Source organism: Lontra canadensis, unplaced genomic scaffold, assembly GCF_010015895.1.
Source record: "Lontra canadensis isolate GAN:19392208 unplaced genomic scaffold, GSC_riverotter_1.0 scaffold8, whole genome shotgun sequence".
Taxonomy (NCBI): domain Eukaryota; kingdom Metazoa; phylum Chordata; class Mammalia; order Carnivora; family Mustelidae; genus Lontra; species Lontra canadensis.
This window is the reverse complement of record NW_022631002.1, coordinates 13,832,588-13,852,935: the sequence shown is the minus strand read 5'-3', so window position 1 is coordinate 13,852,935 and position 20,348 is coordinate 13,832,588. Positions and strand designations below refer to the sequence as shown.

Genomic DNA, 20,348 nt, shown 5'->3' with positions numbered 1-20,348 from the left:
CCTTTTAGGTTTTTTCCCCTAGAAAACACACAGAAATTTATTTCACTTTAATTTCTTCTTCCTTAGCCAAAACATGTCAACCTGGCCTCTGAGCTCCTACAGTCTCTGGTCCCCAGCACCTGTGAGGTTAGTCTTTCCATCAACCTCAGCTTTGCAAGAGCTCTTGAACAGACACCGGGGAGTTAATGTCCAAATGAGTGTGAAATTGATTCTGATCTGATTAGAAATGGGATTGATGCTGCAGGCATTGAATGCCCCATGAAGGGTGTGCACCGGGAAATGTAAGCTCACCAGACCAAACAAAAGAAGGCTGGGTGCCCTGGATCTCTGTTTCACAGTGGTAGGAATGGAGGCCTCTTTTTTTTTTTTTTTTTAGATTTTATTTATTTATTTGACAGAGATCACAAGTAGGCAGAGAAGCAGGCAGAGAGAGAGGAGGAAGCAGGCTCCCAGCTGAGCAGAGAGCCTGATGCAGGGCTCGATCCCAGGACCTTGAGATCATGACCTGAGCTGAAGGCAGAGGTTTTAACCCACTGAGCCACCCAGGCGCCCCTATTTTTTACTTTTGAGAGAGAACACACAAGCTGGGGGAAGGGGCGGAGGGAGACGCAGACTCCCTGCCGAACAGTGGGCCCGATGCAGGACTCAGTCCCGGGACTTTGGGATCAGGATGTGAGCCGAAGGCAGATGCTTAACTAACTGAGCCACCTGGGCACACGGGAATGGAGGCCTCTTAAAAATGATCCACGGTAGAAGTTGGGAGCATTAAACAGACTTTGGGATTTGACAGTTTCTGGGTTAGGGTTTGAATTGATGCATATACAGGGCGCCTGGGTGGCTCAGTGGGTTAAGCCTCTGCCTTCGGCTCAGGTCGTGGTCTCAGGGTCCTGGGATTGAGTCCCACATTGGGATCTGTGCTTGGCAGGGAGTCTGCTTCCTCCTTTCTCTCTGCCTGACTCTCTGCCTGCTTGTGATCTCTTTCTGTCAAATAAATAAATAAGATCTTTAAAAAAAAAAAAAAGTTTGAATTGGTACATATACAAAGCTGGGAATACCTGGGTAAGTATGGACTCAGTATATCAGCTTAGCCGCATCAGTACATTGTATTTCTTTCAGCGCTTACCTGACAAACAGAAGTAAGATTGGTGCCTTATCCGGGAGAGCAGAATACTTACTTCCTAGTAATCATGAATCCTCCAGGTATAAAGGTGTAAAAAAGTAATAATAATTCTGAGGGTCCCAAGTAAATGACTCATCTTCAATTAATTCTTCCCATATGGTGTTCTAATGAGAAATATTTCACTTAAGATATTAGCAAGGGGAAAAAATCCCAACATTTACTTTAATTATGGATACCTGACACCTTATTACCTATAGGGGTGTTATTTCTAAAGATTTTCTGAAGATTTCAGCAATGGATGAAACCGAGTTCTCTTGTCTCTAGGTAACAGGACTAGCTTTCAATCCCTTCAGGGATTTTGATGACAAGAACATTGTTGGAAGCATCGGAAGTGTGTTGCTAAGCTCTAATCATAAATTGTTCCAAGTCGATGACTTAATGGAAGATATCGAGGTATGACATGATTATTAGGGAATGAAATAGAAGGGAATAGGAATTCTTGGAGAACAGGATGGAAGGAAGTCATTTGAGATTCACGGCAGTCCCATTGTTTGATTATTCCCATCTCCACTGGGGAGCTTCTACAAGGAGGTTACTTTTCCATTAGGAGAAGGTGTTTTGGTCTGAGATTGTTCTTGTCCCTTCATGCCTGGCTCTTTGTTACCTATTAATACTCACGGAGGAAGACTTAGGAAGTCACATTCCATTTTCGCTAGAAAGGAGACTGAAAGGCGTCAGTGGATGGACCATCATGAACTTGAAGATTGATTTACTGTCTCCTTCTAGATCATGCTGTGGAGAAATGTTAGCATGGAAAGCCATCACACCAGCGTCAACGTGAGCTCAGATCATTTTATTATTGTAGTGAACATCACTTCCCTGGAGAAATCCCTGATTGTATGCATAGAACCTGAAAGTCGCCTTTTAATGACACTCTACCTGGGGTTCCAGTATCAGCCGAACCACACCCACTTTGACCTGAACGTCACCCTTCCAAAGACTCAGGTGTGGCAAAAAGGTAAAAGCCCCAATCAGAAACTTACTTTTTTTTTTTTTAAGATTTTATTTATTTATTTGACAGACAGAGATCACAAGTAGGCAGAGAGAGAGAGAGAAAGGGAAGCAGGCTCCCTGCTGAGCAGAGAGCCCCATGCGGGGCTAAGTCCCAGGACCCTGGGATCATGACCTTAGCCGAAGGCAGAGGCTTAACCCACTGAGCCACCCAGGCGCCCCAGAAACTTACTTTGAAATCTTTGAAATGCATTTTCTTCTTCCTTTTTTTTTTTCCTTTTTATTTTGAGGTAACTGTGGGTTCTCATGCAATTGTGAAAAATTAAACAGATCTGTATCTCACCCAGTTTTTCCTACTGGTGATGTCCTACTTAACTACAGCACAATATCCTCACCAGGAAATGACACTGGTACAATGCATTGACCTCACTGGGATTCACCAGTGTTACACGCACTCGTGTATGTGTGTTTATTAGTTCTATGGAATTGCATCATGTGTGTAAATATACATGACCCTGAAATGCATTTTTTAAAAAGATGGATTGTGGAATGGATCGAGATCTATAGGTGATAAAGCAAATTTAGTAAATTTTTTTTTTAAAGTTTAACTTATTTAAGCAATCTTCACACCCCATGTGGGGCTCAAACTCTTGACCCCAAGATCAAGAGTCACATGGTCTTCTGACTGAGCCAGCCAGGTGCCCCAAGTTCAGTAAAATGTTAATTATAGAATCTGTTCGGGGATTATTTGGGTGTTCACTGTGTAATAGTCCACTTTCTGCATGGTTGAAAATTTCCATAATGTTGAGAATAAAATTCCAGCACAGTGGGTTATGTCTATATTTCAACCTTTATTTCTAATCTTGGGTTTGGGTAAGGACAGAGATGTCTCAGTAGGTCTTGGTGTAATACCAGACAGACTACTTTGTGGCTTAGAATAGTTAAGAATTTCTGCAATACATAAATAGGGCCTGGATATACTCGACCGAGAAACATAGTCACCAGATATCAACTTTAAATGTAGTACTGGGGAGTCGGGATGGGGTAACGGGGAGATGGGCACAAAGGAGGGCACGTAATGTGATGAGCACTGGGTGTTATTTAAAACTGATGCATCACTGAACTCTACCCCTGAAACTTGCGATACACTATATGTTAATTTAAAGAAAAAAATTATTCTAAAGCTACAGGGAAGTCTTAAGAGCTAAGCCTTCGCATTTAAAAAACAATGGGATGGGGGGAGTCATCGGAATGGATAAAGCATGTCGTAGTCTCCTTCTGTTATGGTCTGCCCAGGCTGAGTGAGCTGCCTCTGGCTCTCGTGTCGGCCTCACTGACACAGGGCTCACCGCTGCAAGGCTCTGTCTGTGCTACCAGCGGGCTCTCTCCCCATTCGGAGCACGTGCTCCCATCTTCCGTGCCCATCTTGACAGTATCATATTTGGAGCTGAAGGGGATCTTAGACAACCTCTGGTCCAGAGTCCTTGTCTGAAAAGTGAGAAAGCTAGGGAGATTGTGGGACTCGCCGTAGCCCTTCCCAGCCACCTGGTGACAGAGCCGGACCTGGAATCAGGGCTCTTTCCTGCAATCAGTCTGGCTCTTTCCATCATTGCTTCATTTGGGGGCTTCTTTTGCTCGCTAGGTCTTATAGCTACTCATTGTGATGGATGACGATTTCATTTTTCTAAAATTCATAAAATCCTGACCCGTTAGACCTAAATCTTCATTCGTCAAAAAAAATACCAGTTTCTTATTGGAACAGGAGTGATGCAAAGCCCCAGGTTGTATCACCAGTCATTATCTTGAAAATCATTTGTGGGGCGCCTGGGTGGCACAGTCAGGTAAGCATCCGACCCTTGGTTTCGGCTCGATCATGAGGTCAGGGTCATGGGATCCAGCTGTGCTCAGCATGGATTCTTCCTGAGAATCTCTCTCCCTCTCCCTCTGCTCCTCCCGCTCATAGTGCACTTGTGCACACGCTCTCTCTCAAATGTTAAGAAAACAAAATCATTTGTTAATTCCAGGCTTAATCATTTCCCTATTTGTAAAATAATGATAATAATACATCCTTCATAAGGAAGGTTCTCATGGTACTTTTGTCCCATTTAAAAGGCAACTAAGCGGGGCGCCTGGGTGGCTCAGTGGGTTAAAGCCTTGGCCTTCGGCTCAGGTCATGATCCCAGGGTCCTGGGATCGAGCCCCGTATCGGGCTCTCTGGTCAGCAGGGAGCCTGCTTCCTCCTCTCTCTCTGCCTGCCTCTCTGCCTGCTTGTGATCTCTGTCTGCCCAATAAATAAATAAAATCCTTTAAAAAAAAATAAAAGGCAACTAAGCATTGTTCTTGGTTCTCAGCTGAGGAATATACGTGGGTGCTGAGCCTAGAGAGCCTGCGGCACGGGACCGGCACCTACCATGTGATGGCCACATGGAATGAAAACAAGGAGAGCACCCACCAGACACCCTCCCGATTCTCGGTGGTGACGGCCGTCACACAGTGTTATTTCTGGGACAGCCACAACAGCATGTGGAAGAGCCGTGGATGCCACGTAAGAAGCCACGCCACTTGCTCTTTCTCTACCGCCTGCGCTGGCATGAAATGCAGAGCATCTCCTACCTTGTTTGTGGGGGAGGGAGCCTAGAAAGAAAAATCAGCAGACGGGAAATAAGTCAGCCTGGGAAAACGGAGAAGGAATCTGTGTAGCGGGCCAGGACAGTGTGCCTCTTTGGAGCTGGCTTGTGCCCCATATGTGTAATTTCTTTCCTAAACTCAGTCCAGGGTGAGTCTGACAGTTTTAGATATAGTAAGTAATATGCAGGAGTCCTACAAATATTAAATATGTGGTGGGTAAAAGGAAAACTTCTTGCTTAATAAAAGAGAACTTTTAGGGGTGCCAGGGTGGCTCAGTTGTTAAGTGTCTGCCTTCAGCTCAGGTCATGATCCTAGGGTTCTGGGATCGAGCCCCATATCCGGCTCCCTGTTCAGCGGGGGGCTTCTTTCTCTCTCTCTCCTGCTTCCCCTGCTTTTATTCTTTTTCTCTGGCAAATAAAATCTTCAAAAAATAAAAATTAAAAAGAACTTTTATAAAAATAAGCTAGCAGAGGCATCTGGGTGGCTCAGTCAGTTAAGCATTTGCCTTCGGCTCAGGTCATGATCCTGGGATCGAGCCCCGCATAGGGCTCTCTGCTTAGCGGGAACCTGCTTCCCCCTCTCTCTCTGACTGCCTCTCTGTCTACTTGTGATCTCTGTCTGTCAAATAAATAAATAAAATCTTTAAAAAAAATCTTTTAAAAAAAATGGCACTCTGCATTTTCACGCTGATGAATTTGTGCGATCCCGTCTGATTTAAGTCCTGGTTCAGTTGCACAAAGACTGTGGTGCAAGGTTCTGGAAATCATGAGGCTGTTCGTAAAAGAGCTGAGAGGGGTCATTCACATGGGAATAGAGGGAAAGAGGATGCTCTGGAAGGCACTGACACCATTCATGGCCTTAGCAGAGATTTCTGGAAGATCTGGAGCAAAGCCTTTCTAGCAAATCCTCTACCTGGGAGCCTGTTCAATGGCAGATTCTGTTGTAGTAAAAGAGGGTGGGACCTGAGCTTCTGCCTTTCTAACAGGCTCCCAGGTGATGTCAGTGCTCCGAGTTGCGGAGACGGCACTTTGAATAGCAAGACTCACCCAGCAGTGACCCCACTACTCACAAAAAGCACCAGGGGGTTTCCTGCCTCCTTGAGGACCTGTACAGCGTTTGGACCTCCATGCAAGGAACAGAGCTGCCGGAGTCCTCCCAGGGCAAGAGATAGACCCGGCACCCAGAGCTTGACCTTGTGGCATGGAAAACAGTCAGTCATACTGACACACGAGTGTTGTTGGGCATGCTTTGGGTCTCTGTGTAAATGGTACCATTTGTACCATCCTTCTTTAACTTTTTTTTTTTTTAAGATTTTATTTATTTGACAGGGAGAGAGAGCACAAGCAAGAGGAGTGGGAGAGGGAGAAGCAGACTCCCTGCTGAGCAGAGAGACCGATGCGGGGCTCAATTCCAGGACCCTGGGATCATGACCTGAGCCAAAGGCAGATGCTTAACCGACTGAGCCACTCAGGTGTCCCCTTTAACTTGTATTTTTCACTCAGCATTTATGCACAATGCTATTATCTGGCTCTGACTCATTCATTTTAACTGCTAGAGAATATCCCATCAGTAGAGAGTAGTAGCCCTCTACTTCTTTGTTTATATGTTCTGCTGTTACTGGACATAGACAGGTCATTTCCGATTCTTTGGTTATGAACAGCAGCGACGGAAACATTCTTTCTCACGTCTCCTTGTGCGCATGTGCAGACTTCCCCTGGGGTCTGTGTTCACTCCTGGAGTGGCTGGAGGCCGAGGCTGCCAGATCGCTCTCCGCTGCTTCCCCCGGCCTCTGCGACCACCAGCAGTGAATACGCAACCCGGACAGTTTTCCCTCTCAGAACTGCCTATGTTTGTGTTTTATGATTGTCCCTTCCTTAGCATTCTGTTCAGTTAGAATCAGCGTCTTGATTCTAATTACAGGTTGGGCCACAGAGCACGGTTTTGAGGACGCAGTGTCTCTGTAACCGCCTGGCCTACTCCGGCAGCGACTTCTTCATTGTGCCCCGGACCGTGAACATTAAGGACACGATCAAGCTGTTCCTTCGTGTGACCAACAACCCTGCTGGGGTGTCTTTGCTGGCCAGCCTTTTAGGATTCTATATACTCACGTGTGTGTGGGCTTGGAGAAAGGATCAAGCAGACATGCAGAAGGTGAGACATTGATTCTAGAAGCTTTGCCACAGTGTCTTGAGTGTGTTGAACAAGATGGAAAAAACCCTTGACCTGAAGAGGCTGGTAGCGTGGTACTTTGTGGCATAGAAATTCAGGGGGGACTTTTCCCTCATGTCTCCTGTCTGCTTAGCAACTTAATGCTCTATCTCCTTTTTTTTTTTTTTTTCTTTTCCTTTAGTGGTGGTTGAACCCTCCTGTGTTTTGTTTAGGTTAGGAATCACACAGAACATCTAGAGAACTTAACCAAAATCTAATGCAAGTTTGTCTCACTTTATACATTTGATATAAATTAATGTGGAAGTGAAATGATAATTTCATGTAACTGTGATAGATAAGAAACCTGTAAGGAATCTCTTTTTTGAACAACAACAAAAAGTCCCTTGATGGCATCCTCTTTTTTTTTTTTTTAAGGATTTATTTATTTATTTTAGAAAGAGCAAGTGCACGGGGGAAGGACAGAGGGAGAGGGAGAAAGAAACTTAAGCAGACTGTGCGCTGAGTACAGAGCCCTTTGCGGACCTCCATCTCACAATCCTGAGATCACAGCCTGAGCTGAAGTCAGGTGTCAGGTGCTCAACCAACTGAGCCACCCAGGCACCCTGATGACAGCCTCTTCTTAGCATCCATTGCATGTGTTTTTTATTCGTATGTTTTCTTACCCTTGGAAATTCTAGAATACATGCCATCCATTTCTTTGTTGCTATGGGTGAAGAGTTGCCAGTTTTTGTAAATAAAAACATAGGACACCCAGTTAAATTTGAATTTCATATAGTGAATGCATTTTTAGTGTAAGTGTGCTCCCCAGTGATTCATGTTTATCAGAGATTCACACTTAACTAGGTGTCCTCCGGGTTGTGTGATAATCCTGGCTGCATGGGAGGGAGGTAGAAAGATTTCGAAGCCCAAGACCTGATCGGGGATTCTGTGACTATTTCATTTTCTAGGCATAAAGCTGGGTCTTCCAGCCCTCACCGCTGTTCTGTCCCTTGGGTCTGCTTGTTTACCTCCCACTTGCAAGTCCCCCTTGCTCTCCGTCGGGTTGTCGAAGCTGGACCGCTCATCCTCCTGCTTCTCAGGCCAAGATCCTTCTTGGTTCTGCTTTCCCTGCAGGTGAAGGTCACTGTCCTAGCCGACAATGGCCCCAGCTCTCAGTTTCACTACCTGCTTCAGGTCTCCACTGGCTATCGAAGAAGGGCTGCCACAGCAGCTAAGGTTAGTGAAATGAGTGGTCTTCGGCCTTGGCTTGCGTCTTCTAGCGCACAAGATGCGCTCTGACCTGATGACACCCCACCCTCCAGGAGCACATTAGGAGCACAGGTCCTGGTTCTAAACTGTATGTGTGTAGAGCCCGCTGAGCTTGTCCAGCCCCCCAGCGACTTCACCTTCGTAGTTTTCTCTGTCTCCTCCTTTCCCCTGGATAAACTCAAGGGGTCATGTTAGAACATCCTGCATTTTATCTTTCCTTGTTGTGTTTTAGGTGGTTATCACCCTTTATGGATCAGAGGGACGGAGTGAGCCCCATCACCTTTGTGACCCCCAGAAGGCAGTCTTTGAGCGAGGGGGACTGGACGTCTTCCTCCTCACCACCCAGTCCTCCCTCGGGGAGTTGCACGGCCTGCGGCTCTGGCATGACAACTCGGGGGCCAGCCTTTCTTGGTAAGTACCTGTGTCGGGCGGCCTTGTCCTTCCTTCTCTGTTGATTCCCCCAGTTTGGGGGCGAGACCAGCATGCCACCGCCACTCAGAACAATAACACTTTGGGCGAAATCATAACAAATGACTAGTAGATTTAAATTTCAAAGCATCTACAAAGGTGAAACTCTGAAAAGAAACAGGGAAAATTAACAATATGATTCTGTGTGGATGGTAAAGTGACAGGTGATTTTTTTCTTTTATTTTCATTTAATGGTGTCATGATTGTGAAGACTGAATCATGTCAATTTACTGCCCAAAGTGTTGTAAATGAGAAGAATCCCTACACATGAAAAATATCTTTATTTTTTAAAAGATTTTATTTATTTATTAGAGATAAAGAGTGAGCAAGTGAGAGAGAGAGAGAGAGAGAGTATAAGCAGGGGGATGGGCAGAGGTAGAGGGAGAAGGAGACATCCCACTGAGCTGGGAGCCCAACACGAGGCTTGATCCCAGGACCCTGGGATCGTGATCTGAGCCAAAGGCAGACGCTTAACCAACTGAGCCAGCTGGGTGCCCCAAAAAATATCTTTGAAGAGTAAACTTAATAAACGACTCTTCACTAAATACACTTCTGGTCAAAATTAAGAGCTTCAGAAGAGAGAAAAGGAGGGCAGAATCCTGATGTGGGACAGGCCCAGGGAACTTGTGAGGAAAAGGGTCAGTGATGAGGCCATGAACGTGACATGCGTGAAGTCCACGTGCTTCTGTTCTTCCTGCCGCCGCACTCAGAACGAGACTATTGACCGGAGTTAGGAAAACAGAAGGGAATGGAGCCAAAGGTCTAAGGCACAGGGACTCTGATCAGTCAGTTGCTGAGTGTTGCCCACTGCAAAGAGTACGCTCCCTGCCCGAAAGCATTAGCAGCAGGAGTCTCTCTGCGCTACGCGAGGCCAGTCGAGTCTAAGCATTTGCTTGCTGCTTCTCCTCTGTTCAGGCATCTACAAAGAGCTTGGACACTGATTGCGGTTTGATTTATAAAGGGGAATAATGCATAATGGGCCCCTGAAGAGATGCATAATGTCGCTAGTCATCAAAAATGCAAGTTAAAAGCACAGTGAGAGCACTGAACATCTGTCTAGAATGACTAGAATAAAGTCTGACAAAATCGAGTTGGGGTGACGTTGGGAGCCACTGGAACTTATGCGCCTCAGGCAGGAGCACACAGCGGTGCAGCCACATGAACGGACGGTTTGGCAGGGCTTGTGAAGGCCAACAGACATGTATGTACCACATGACCCAGAAATTGCACTCCTAGGTGATCACCCAAGATCAATGAAAATGCACGTCCGTTCCGGGACTTACACACATACATTCATAGCAGCTTTGTTAATAGTCATCCAAAACTAGGAACAGCACGCGTGCCCATCAGGTGAATGAAGAAACAAATGTTAGCACGTTCACTAAAAGGAGTACAGCCCACCAACACAAAGAACAATCTACTGATACAGTGACGTGGGTGAATGCCAGAAACATTTTACAAAGCAAAAGAAGCCAGACACAAAAGGAAACATGCCATAGGCATCCACATATATGAAATTCTAAAAAAAGCAAACTAGTCTGAGGGACAGAAAGCAGATCAGTGGTCACCTGGGGCTAGGGGTGGCCCTCAGTGGGGCTGACTGGAAAGGGGCACAGGGAACTTTTGGGAGTGATAATTTGATGGTGGTGGTGCTTACACAGTATTTACATTTCTCAAAATGTGTTGAACTGTAGAGTGTACAGAACCCAGTATGATGAGAAGTCATTAATATGAATGTTGAAGACCAGTCCCCACCTGCCAGGGACGCCCCTTCAGGCCCTGGTGACAGAAGACAGAGGCAGGTGGGCTGTACGAACAGGCGACTGGCGTGTATGAACAAGGAAAGTTAAGGGAGACATACACACACTGGAGTGTTCCCGAGTGACAGAAGGCTGCATTCTGGTTTTGATGCATGAATTCCCTTAGAGGTCAGGAAGGGAACACTTGGATCAGCTCTTCTCTCTTTCTTTAGTTCTTGCCTCACAATGAAAAGAATCCATTTCCCAACAGGGCAAGATTACCTCTTGTTGCAGCAGCTGGTTCGCGCCCACCACCCCCCCCCCCCCGTAACATACCTACCTTCATTTTACCGTAGGTATGTAAACCAGGTCACTGTCAGTGACCTGGCAGGTGAAAGGAAATGGTACTTCCTGTGCAACTGTTGGCTGGCGGTGGAACTCGGAGAGTGTGAGCGTGACCAGGTCTTTGTGCCAGTCTCAAAGAAAGAGCTCTTTTCCTTTAGGTATTGGTGGGAAATGGTGGTCTGCAGGTGACTGTGCTCGTTTTTCTTCATTCTTTCTGCTGCTCAGATGGGATAATGCCAATTGACCTGTCTTCAGGTTTGCTGATTGTTTCCTCTGCCTGCTCAGATCTGCCGTGGAGCCTTTCCAGTGAACTTTGCATTTCAATGCATGTATTTTTCAACTGTGGGCTTTCTGTGTGGTTCTTTTAAAAAATAATTTCTGTATATTTACTGATGTTTTCTATTTGGCAAAACGCCATTCTCATTCACTTTCCTTTAGTTCTTTAGACATGGTTGTCTTTGGTTCTTTGAACACATTTAATATAGCTGATTTGGGGGTGGCTGGGTGGCTCAGTCCTTAGGGGTCTGCCTTCATCTTGGGTCATGATCCCAGAATCCTGGGATTGAGCCCCCCATCGGGCTCCCTGCTCACAGAGAGCCTGCCTCTCCCTCTGCCTGTTGCTCCCCCTGCTTGTGTGTGCTCTCTCTCTCTCTTTCTGTCAAATAAGTAAATAAAATCCTTTTTTAAAAAAAAATAGCTTATTCGGGGGTGCCTGGGTGGCTCAGTGGGTTGAGCATGTACTTCAACTCAGGTCGTGATCCCGGGGTCCTGGGATCGAGTCCCGCATTGGGCTCTTTGCTCGTTAGGGAGCCTGCTTCTCCCTCTGCCTGCTTCCTCCCCTGTTTGTGCACGCGCTCTTGCTCTCTCTCTCTCTGACAAATAAATAAATAAAATCTTTTTTAAAAAGTAGCTTATTTAAAGTCTCTTCCTAGGGGCGCCTGGGTGGCTCAGTGGGTTAAGCCGCTGCCTTCGGCTCAGGTCATGATCTCAGGGTCCTGGGATCGAGTCCTGCATCGGGCTCTCTGCTCAGCAGGGAGCCTGCTTCCCTCTCTCTCTCTCTCTGCCTGCCTCTCTGTCTGCTTGTGATCTCTCTCTGTCAAATCAATAAATAAAAATCTTTAAATAAAAAAAAAATAAAAAAAAATAAAGTCTCTTCCTAGTATATCCTGTGTCTCGACTTCCTCAGGGACAGTGTATTTATGGCTGTGTATGTGCACACACACATGCATGAGTGAGATATACTTTGTTGTTTCTTTTGGTGTCTTGTGATCTTTTGTTAAAAACTGACCATTTTAAGCCTTTCTCAAGAAACAAGAAAGGTCTCAGGTACACAACCTAACCCTACACCTAAAGGAGCTGGAGAAAGAACAAGAAAGAAACCCTAAACCCAGCAGGAGAAGAGAAATCATAAAGATCAGAGCAGAAATCAATGAAATAGAAACCAAAAAAACAATAGAACAAATCAACGAAACTAGGAGCTGGTTCTTTGAAAGAATTAATAAGATTGATAAGCCCCTGGCCAGACTTATCAAAAAGAGAAGAGAAAGGACCCAAATAAATAAAATCATGAATGAAAGAGGAGAGATCACAACTAACACCAAAGAAATACAGACAATTATAAGAACATATTATGAGCAACTCTATGCCAACAAATTTGACAATCTGGAAGAAATGGATGCATTCCTGGAGACATATAAACTACCACAACTGAACCTGGAAGAAATAGAAAGCCTGAACAGACCCATAACCAGTAAGGAGATTGAAACAGTCATCAAAAATCTCCAAACAAACAAAAGCCCAGGGCCAGACGGCTTCCCGGGGGAATTCTACCAAACATTTAAAGAAGAACTAATTCCTATTCTCCTGAGACTGTTCCAAAAAATAGAAATGGAAGGAAAACTTCCAAACTCATTTTATGAGGCCACCATCACCTTGATCCCCAAACCAGACAAGGATCCCATCAAAAAAGAGAACTACAGACCAATATCCTTGATGAACACAGATGCAAAAATTCTCACCAAAATACTAGCCAATAGGATTCAACAGTACATTAAAAGGATTATTCACCACGACCAAGTGGGATTTATTCCAGGGCTGCAAGGTTGGTTCAACATCCGCAAATCAATCAATGTGATACAACACATTAATAAAAGAAAAAACAGGAACCATATGATACTCTCCATAGATGCTGAAAAAGCATTTGACAAAGTACAGCATCCCTTCCTGATCAAAACTCTTCAAAGTGTAGGGATAGAGGGCACATACCTCAATATTATCAAAGCCATCTATGAAAAACCCATCGCAAATATCATTCTCAATGGAGAAAAACTGAAAGCTTTTCCGCTAAGGTCAGGAACACGGCAGGGATGTCCGTTATCACCACTGCTATTCAACATAGTACTAGAAGTCCTAGCCTCAGCAATCAGACAACAAAAAGAAATTAAAGGCATCCAAATCGGCAAAGAAGAAGTCAAACTATCACTCTTCGCAGATGATATGATACTCTATGTGGAAAACCCAAAAGACTCCACTCCAAAACTGCTAGAACTTGTACAGGAATTCAGTAATGTGTCAGGATATAAAATCAATGCACAGAAATCAGTCGCATTTCTCTACACCAACAATAAGACAGAAGAAAGAGAAATTAAGGAGTCCATCCCATTTACAATTGCACCCAAAACTATAAGATACCTAGGAATAAACCTAACCAAAGAGACTAAGAATCTATACACAGAAAACTATAAAGTACTCATGAAAGAAATTGAGGAAGACACAAAGAAATGGAAAAATGTTCCATGCTCCTGGATTGGAAGAATAAATATTGTGAAAATGTCTATGCTACCTAAAGCAATCTACACATTTAATGCAATTCCTATCAAAGTACCATCCATTTTTTTCAAAGAAATGGAACAAATAATCCTAAAATTTATATGAAACCAGAAAAGACCGCGAATAGCCAAAGGAATATTGAAAAAGAAAGCCAGAGTTGGTGGCATCACAATTCCGGACTTCAAGCTCTATTACAAAGCTGTCATCATCAAGACAGCATGGTACTGGCACAAAAACAGACACATAGATCAATGGAACAGAATAGAGAGCCCAGAAATAGACCCTCAACTCTATGGTCAACTAATCTTCGACAAAGCAGGAAAGAATGTCCAATGGAAAAAAGACAGCCTCTTCAATAAATGGTGTTGGGAAAATTGGACAGCCACATGTAGAAAAATGAAATTGGATCATTTCCTTACACCACACACGAAAATAGACTCAAAATGGATGAAGGACCTCAATGTGAGAAAGGAATCCATCAACATCCTTGAGGAGAACACAGGCAGCAACCTCTTCGACCTCAGCCGCAGCAACATCTTCCTAGGAACATCGCCAAAGGCAAGGGAAGCAAGGGCAAAAATGAACTATTGGGATTTTATCAAGATCAAAAGCTTTTGCACAGCAAAGGAAACAGTTAACAAAACCAAAAGACAACTGACAGAATGGGAGAAGATATTTGCAAACGACATATCAGATAAAGGGCTAGTGTCCAGAATCTATAAAGAACTTAGCAAACTCAACACCCAAAGAACAAATAATCCCATCAAGAAATGGGCAGAGGACATGAACAGACATTTCTGCAAAGAAGACATCCAGATGGCCAACAGACACATGAAAAAGTGCTCCATATCACTCGGCATCAGGGAAATACAAATCAAAACCACAATGAGATACCACCTCACACCAGTCAGAATGGCTAAAATTAACAAGTCCGGAAATGACAGATGCTGGCGAGGATGCGGAGAGAGGGGAACCCTCCTACATTGTTGGTGGGAATGCAAGCTGGTGCAACCACTCTGGAAAACAGCATGGAGGTTCCTCAAAATGTTGAAAATAGAACTACCCTATGACCCAGCAATTGCACTGCTGGGTATTTACCCTAAAGATACAAACATAGTGATCCGAAGGGGCACGTGCACCCGAATGTTTATAGCAGCAATGTCTACAATAGCCAAAGTATGGAAAGAACCTAGATGTCCATCAACAGACGAATGGATAAAGAAGATGTGGTATATATATACAATGGAATACTATGCAGCCATCAAAAGAAATGAAATCTTGCCATTTGCGACAACATGGATGGAACTAGAGGGTATCATGCTTAGCGAAATAAGTCAATCGGAGAAAGACAACTATCATATGATCTCCCTGATATGAGGGAGAGGAGATGCAACATGGGGGGTTAATGTGGTAGGAGAAGAGTAAATGAAACAAGTTGGGATTGGGAGGGAGACAAACCATAAGTGACTCTTAATCTCACAAAACAAACTGAGGGTTGCTGGGCAGAGGGGGGTAGGGGGGGGGTTATGGACATTGGGTAGGGTATGTGCTATGGTGAGTGCTGTGAAGTTTGTAAACGTGGAGATTCACAGACCTGTACCCCTGGGGGAAAAAAAATATATATATATATGTTTATAAAAAAAAAATAAAATTATAAAAAAAAAAAACTGACCATTTTAAATATATTTTTTAAAGATTTTATTTATTTGTCAGAGATCACAAGTAGGCAGAGAGGCAGGCAGGTATGTGGGGAGCTGGCTCCCTGCTGAGCAGAGAGTCCGATGCAGGGCTCAATCCCAGGACCCTGAGATCATGACCTGAACCGAAGGCAGATACTTTAACCCACTGAGCCACCCAGGCGCCCAAAACTGGCCATTTTAAATAATGGAATGTGGCAATGCTGGAAATCATATTTCCTTTCCCTGCCCCAGGATTATGTTGTTCTTAGTAGTTGTTATTGTTATTTGGTTAGTGACTTTTTCTGAATGAATTCTCTGTTCATCATGGCTTGCAGGTGAAGTTTCTGCTCACTTTAGTTTCATGGTGATTTAATGTTTAGACAGAGATTTTGTAAATGCCCGGAACCAGTAAGCCTCCCAGTCTTTGCTGGGAGTTTTGTGTGCGTGTCATGGCATCCCTTCACCACTCTCCCTTCCCCCACCCACAAAACACTTTTAATTCCAGTTACCCTACACGAGGCAACTCCCACCTGTGTACTACCTTCTTCCAGACCTGGAGCCCAGAAATCCTGTGACTTCCCTGCTTAACACCATTTTTTCTAATTCCACTTCTCAGAGATATTTATCCTGTTTTTAAGCCCAGCCAGTATGTGTTATTCTTTCTTTTTGTAGCTTATTGATGGTTCCTCCACATTTGGAGTAGAGCAGGTGCTCAAAGTGTGAATTTACCAAACTATCTTGAGTGGAAACCTGATGCAAACTTTTGTAGAGCAAAAGATTTATCAAAACTCTTAGGAAGTTTTAAAAAAACAGTTTTTAATTTTAAACTCTCATACAATATAAATTAACCTTATCCTCAAAAACCTCATGTCCAGTGGTGCCTGGGTGGCTCAGTCATTAAGCATCTGCCTTTGGCTCAGGTCATGATCCCAGGGTCCTGGGATCGAGCCCCGCATCAGTCTCCCTGTTCAGCGGGAAGCCTGCTTCTCCCTCTCCCGCTCCCCATGCTTGTGTTCCCTCTCTCATCGAGTCTTTCTCTGTCAAATAAATAAATATTTTTTTAAAAAACCTGGTGTCCTAACATCACAAAGGAGTCCCACTGCCATGTCATTTGGAAGCATCTTGATAGGGTATCAGATGGTGGCTGAGTTGTCACAGTGAGCTTGTGGCTGGACAAAATACATCTTTGCCTGGGACCCCATCAGGATGCCAACTCACATCTGTCCTGTTCTCATTTATCTTCTTAGACACCTGTTCTCGTCCCTCATTGTAGAGAAGCTCACCCGGGACCATCTGTGGCTCTCGGTCTTAACTCGACATCCCTGGAACCGGTTTACGAGAGTCCAGAGACTCACTTGTTGCCTGACGTCGCTGCTGTGAGACATGGTGGTCAATGTTATGTTCTGGAGGAGAAGCAGCAGCACAGCTGAGAGAGACAAGCCAGGTGCGGGTGAGCCTGGCGTGGGGTGTTGGTGGCGCGCAATTCTTTCACTGTATCACACCCTCCTTCCTTTCAGGGTCAGAAACAGGGTCCTGAGGTGCCTTTGTTTTCACTTTGCTTTGAATGCTCTAACAGACTTCCACCCTGTTCCCGTTGATGAATGAGTGAAGCAGCCTTGGGAACGGCATGTCAGTCTTAGCCTTAGATGTCCTGTCCCTAGATAATGTCCATGAGGATGTCCTGTCTTTGGATAATCATGGCTGACTTGCCAAACAGGTACCTAAAGCTGGGAGGGCAATGACTGAGATGACTTCAGCTCTTGAGGATGAAGGCTGCTGTCATGTTCTTCTTCCAGTGGGTCCGTTCCCTGGGACCTGGTCCCAGCTGCTCACCAGCGTCCAAACTGCTGTCCTCCTCTTCCCCGTCAATCTTGTAATTGGGCGCCTCTTCCCGCTGATCCAGCCACACGAACCCCTGCCTCCCTTTCCTCCCAGCCAAGCCTCCTGCCTCCCAGAGGCTCCTTTTGAGCCTCTGTCTCTCACAGAGGTGGCTGAGGTAAGCCTGGTGCCTAATTTTATAAGTAGATGGCAGGCCCTGCTTCCACATGTAGCGAGAAAGGTCGGTGGAGAGGATCTCCTAGAAGGCTTGCGGGTCCTATTAACCTTGGCAGCTTTTCCCTAAGTCCTGTGCCCTGGGCCATGATGCTCATGCCCCCTCGTCTCTCTTAATATACTGAGGACTAGATGTGAGTCCAGAAGGTACTACTCTCCAGTTTTCAGTGGTGATGTTTGATCCAGCTGTCCCCTCTTTCTTTCTGTAATCCCTCATAAAACTAGTTTTGAAGCTACTGGGAGGTGACTTCTTTCTGAGAAAGGAGAAAGAAAATGAAAAATAAAGGTTCTTCCCACTGAGCATTCACTCTCAGAGTAAAGAGACGACCCTGCCATGTATAACTGCTATCAGTCCCGGGCGAATGTCAGACTGACTTTTCTCATCTTGGCTCCACATTCAGGAATTGAAGGAAACGGTGGGATTCCTGCTCAGGAGAAACACCTACCTACTCTCAGAGTGGGAACAATCTTTATGGGCGTCTCACAGCATTAACAATACATATGTATTGCCCCATGTATACATTCTCAATCTTAAAAGATACTGCCAGTCTTCTCCTTATTGTACCAACTAATGCTCCCATGAGCAATGTCTGAGTCTGCCCACATCTCCAACAGCCCGGTGCAAACTGGTGTTTTCAAACAATACCCGGGGCTCTGGAATAGATGAGAGGCTTTGTTAAGTGCCCTCGTGAGAAAATGCAAGTCATAACTGAGGAAGGTGCCGTTTTCCACCTCTCATTTGGGCCATCCTTCCCTCTGCCCTTGCCGTTCTTCATTCCGTCCTCCCCATGCTATGGTTTTGAACATAAATCTGTATTCTTCCCCTGTTCAGAACGTCCCATAGTTTCTATCGTACTTCAAATCGCAGACCCTTTCCAGAGCTTACAGGGGACTTCCCAGAGCTGTCCCTGGCTACATCCGGGCCCTCCACTCCTCCCCCTGAACCCTCCTCCACTCCCCGTCAGCCGCGCAGGCTTCGGTGCCTTCCCACATGAGCACGTTCTCACCTCAGGGGCCTGGGATCCTGCTGATGCCCTGAGAGATCTCCGCACTGTGGCCTCTCTCACAAGCCACTCCTCAGAGAAACTGTCTCTAATCCTTCCTTACCAATGAATAGCACTGTTCCCTCCCCACCACTCTCTGTCCCTCATCCTACCTAATTTTTGTTCTTAGCGCTCTCATGCCCTGGATAATGTTTGGGTATTGCCTGTCTCTCTCACTTCTCAAATGTGCACTCCCTGTGGACGAGGATGCTCTTTCATCCACTCTGCTCCTGGCACCTAGAGCAGGGCCTGGTGTGAGCTCAGTACGGACTGACTGAGGGGCACCTGGGTGCCTCAGTTGGTTAAGCCTCTGCCTTCAGCTCAGGTCATGATCCCAGGGTTCTGGGGTCGAGCCTGGCATCGGACTCTCTGCTCAGCAGGGAGCCTGCTCCCCCCACTCTCTCTCTCTGCCTCTCTGCCTACTTGTGATCTCTGTCAAATAAAATCTTTAAAAAAAAATGTATTCAGGTCTTTTGCCCATTTTTAAATCCGTTATTTTTGTGATATTCAGTTGAATGGGATCCTAGGTATTTTGGATATTGACCCCTTATTAGATGTATGGTTTACAAATACTTTCTCCCGTTGCATAGTTTAACTTTTTACTTTGTTGGTCTCCGGCACTGTGCAGAAAGTTTTTTGTTGTATTTTCCCTTGTTTAATTTTGGTTTCTGATGTTCTCTCCAAAGAAATGCCAAGACCAATGTCAGGGAGCTTTGCACCTGTTTTCTTCCAGGAGTTTTACAGTTCCAGGTCTTACAGTTGAGTTGGGAATCCATCTGGAACTGATTGTTGTATGTGGCATAGGGAAAGGGTCCAGTCTGATTCTCTTGCATTCAGGTATCCAGTTTTTCCAGTCTCGTTGGTTGAAGAGACCGTCTTGCCCCGCTGTGTATACTTGGCACCCTTTCCATAGAGGAGTTGGCCGTAAATGCGTGAGTTGATTCTGGCCTCCCCATTTAGTTCCATCATCCTGTGTGTCTGTTTTTATGCCAATAGCACACAGTTTTGATTACAATAGCTTCTGTAGTGCGGTTTGACATTAGGACGTGGGATGCCTCCAGCTTTTTCCTTTTCAAGATCACTCTGTCTCTTTGGCATGTTTGGTGGGATTCATACAGATTTTAGGATTGTTCTTCTATTTCTGTGAAAAAAATGCCTGAATTTTGATGGGTATTGCACAGAATTTGTAGATCACTTTGGGTGATACGGACATTTTAACAATATTCTTTTAATGCATAAACAGGGAATATCTTTCTAGTTATTTGCGTCTTTATTTCTTTGATCAGTGTCTTACGGTTTTCATTGTACAGACCTCTCACCCTCTCAGTTAAATCTATTCCCAGATATTTTCTTCTTTTTGATACTTTTGTAAATGAGATTATTCTCTTTCTTTTTCTGGTAATTCGTTGTCCATGTAACAAAATGCACCTGATTTTTGTGTACTGATTTTGTTTCCTGCATCTTTACTAAACTCATTTATTGGTTCTCATGGGTTTGTCTTTGTCTTTGTTTTTGTGGCGTTCTACAGGGTTTTCTATATATAAGATCATGTTATCTGTACCCGGGATCATGACCCAAGCCAAAGGCAGACGCCTGATGACTGAGCCACCCAGGCGCTCCTTTGTGCATCTTTGGAAATCGTCATGTGATTTAATCCTTTGTTCTGCTAATGTGGTGTATCACGTCTACTGAATTGTGTATGTTGAGTCATCCTTGCAACTCAGGAGATAAACCCCACTCGGTTGCAGTGTGCAATCTTTTTAAATGTACTTTTGAACTTCATATGTTTGCATTTTGTTGAGGATTTTTGCATTTGTGTTCATCAGGGATACTGGCCTGTGATTTTCCTTTCTTGTAGGCTGTGGTATGAGGGTAATGTTGTCCTCATAAAATGAATTTTGAACAATTTCTTCCATTTTAATTTTTTTTAAGATTTTATTTATTTATTTGACAGAGATCACAAGTAGAGAGGCAGGCAGGGAGGGGGGCGGAAGCAGGCTCCCCACTGAGCAGAGAG

At 44.8% G+C, this 20,348-nt stretch overlaps 1 protein-coding gene across 1 annotated transcript in view; it reads left to right on the top strand.

The window, feature by feature from the left end:
- PKD1L3 (polycystin 1 like 3, transient receptor potential channel interacting) overlaps positions 1-20,348 on the top strand; it is a 52,008-nt gene that overhangs the window by 15,737 nt on the left and 15,923 nt on the right. Inside the window, 11 exon segments of the mRNA XM_032853712.1 lie at positions 67-199; positions 1,445-1,573; positions 1,907-2,138; positions 4,483-4,676; positions 6,680-6,910; positions 8,042-8,143; positions 8,409-8,587; positions 10,740-10,886; positions 16,484-16,680; positions 17,033-17,232; positions 17,690-17,791. Coding sequence (XP_032709603.1) covers positions 67-199; positions 1,445-1,573; positions 1,907-2,138; positions 4,483-4,676; positions 6,680-6,910; positions 8,042-8,143; positions 8,409-8,587; positions 10,740-10,886; positions 16,484-16,680; positions 17,033-17,232; positions 17,690-17,791 — 1,846 coding nt within the window.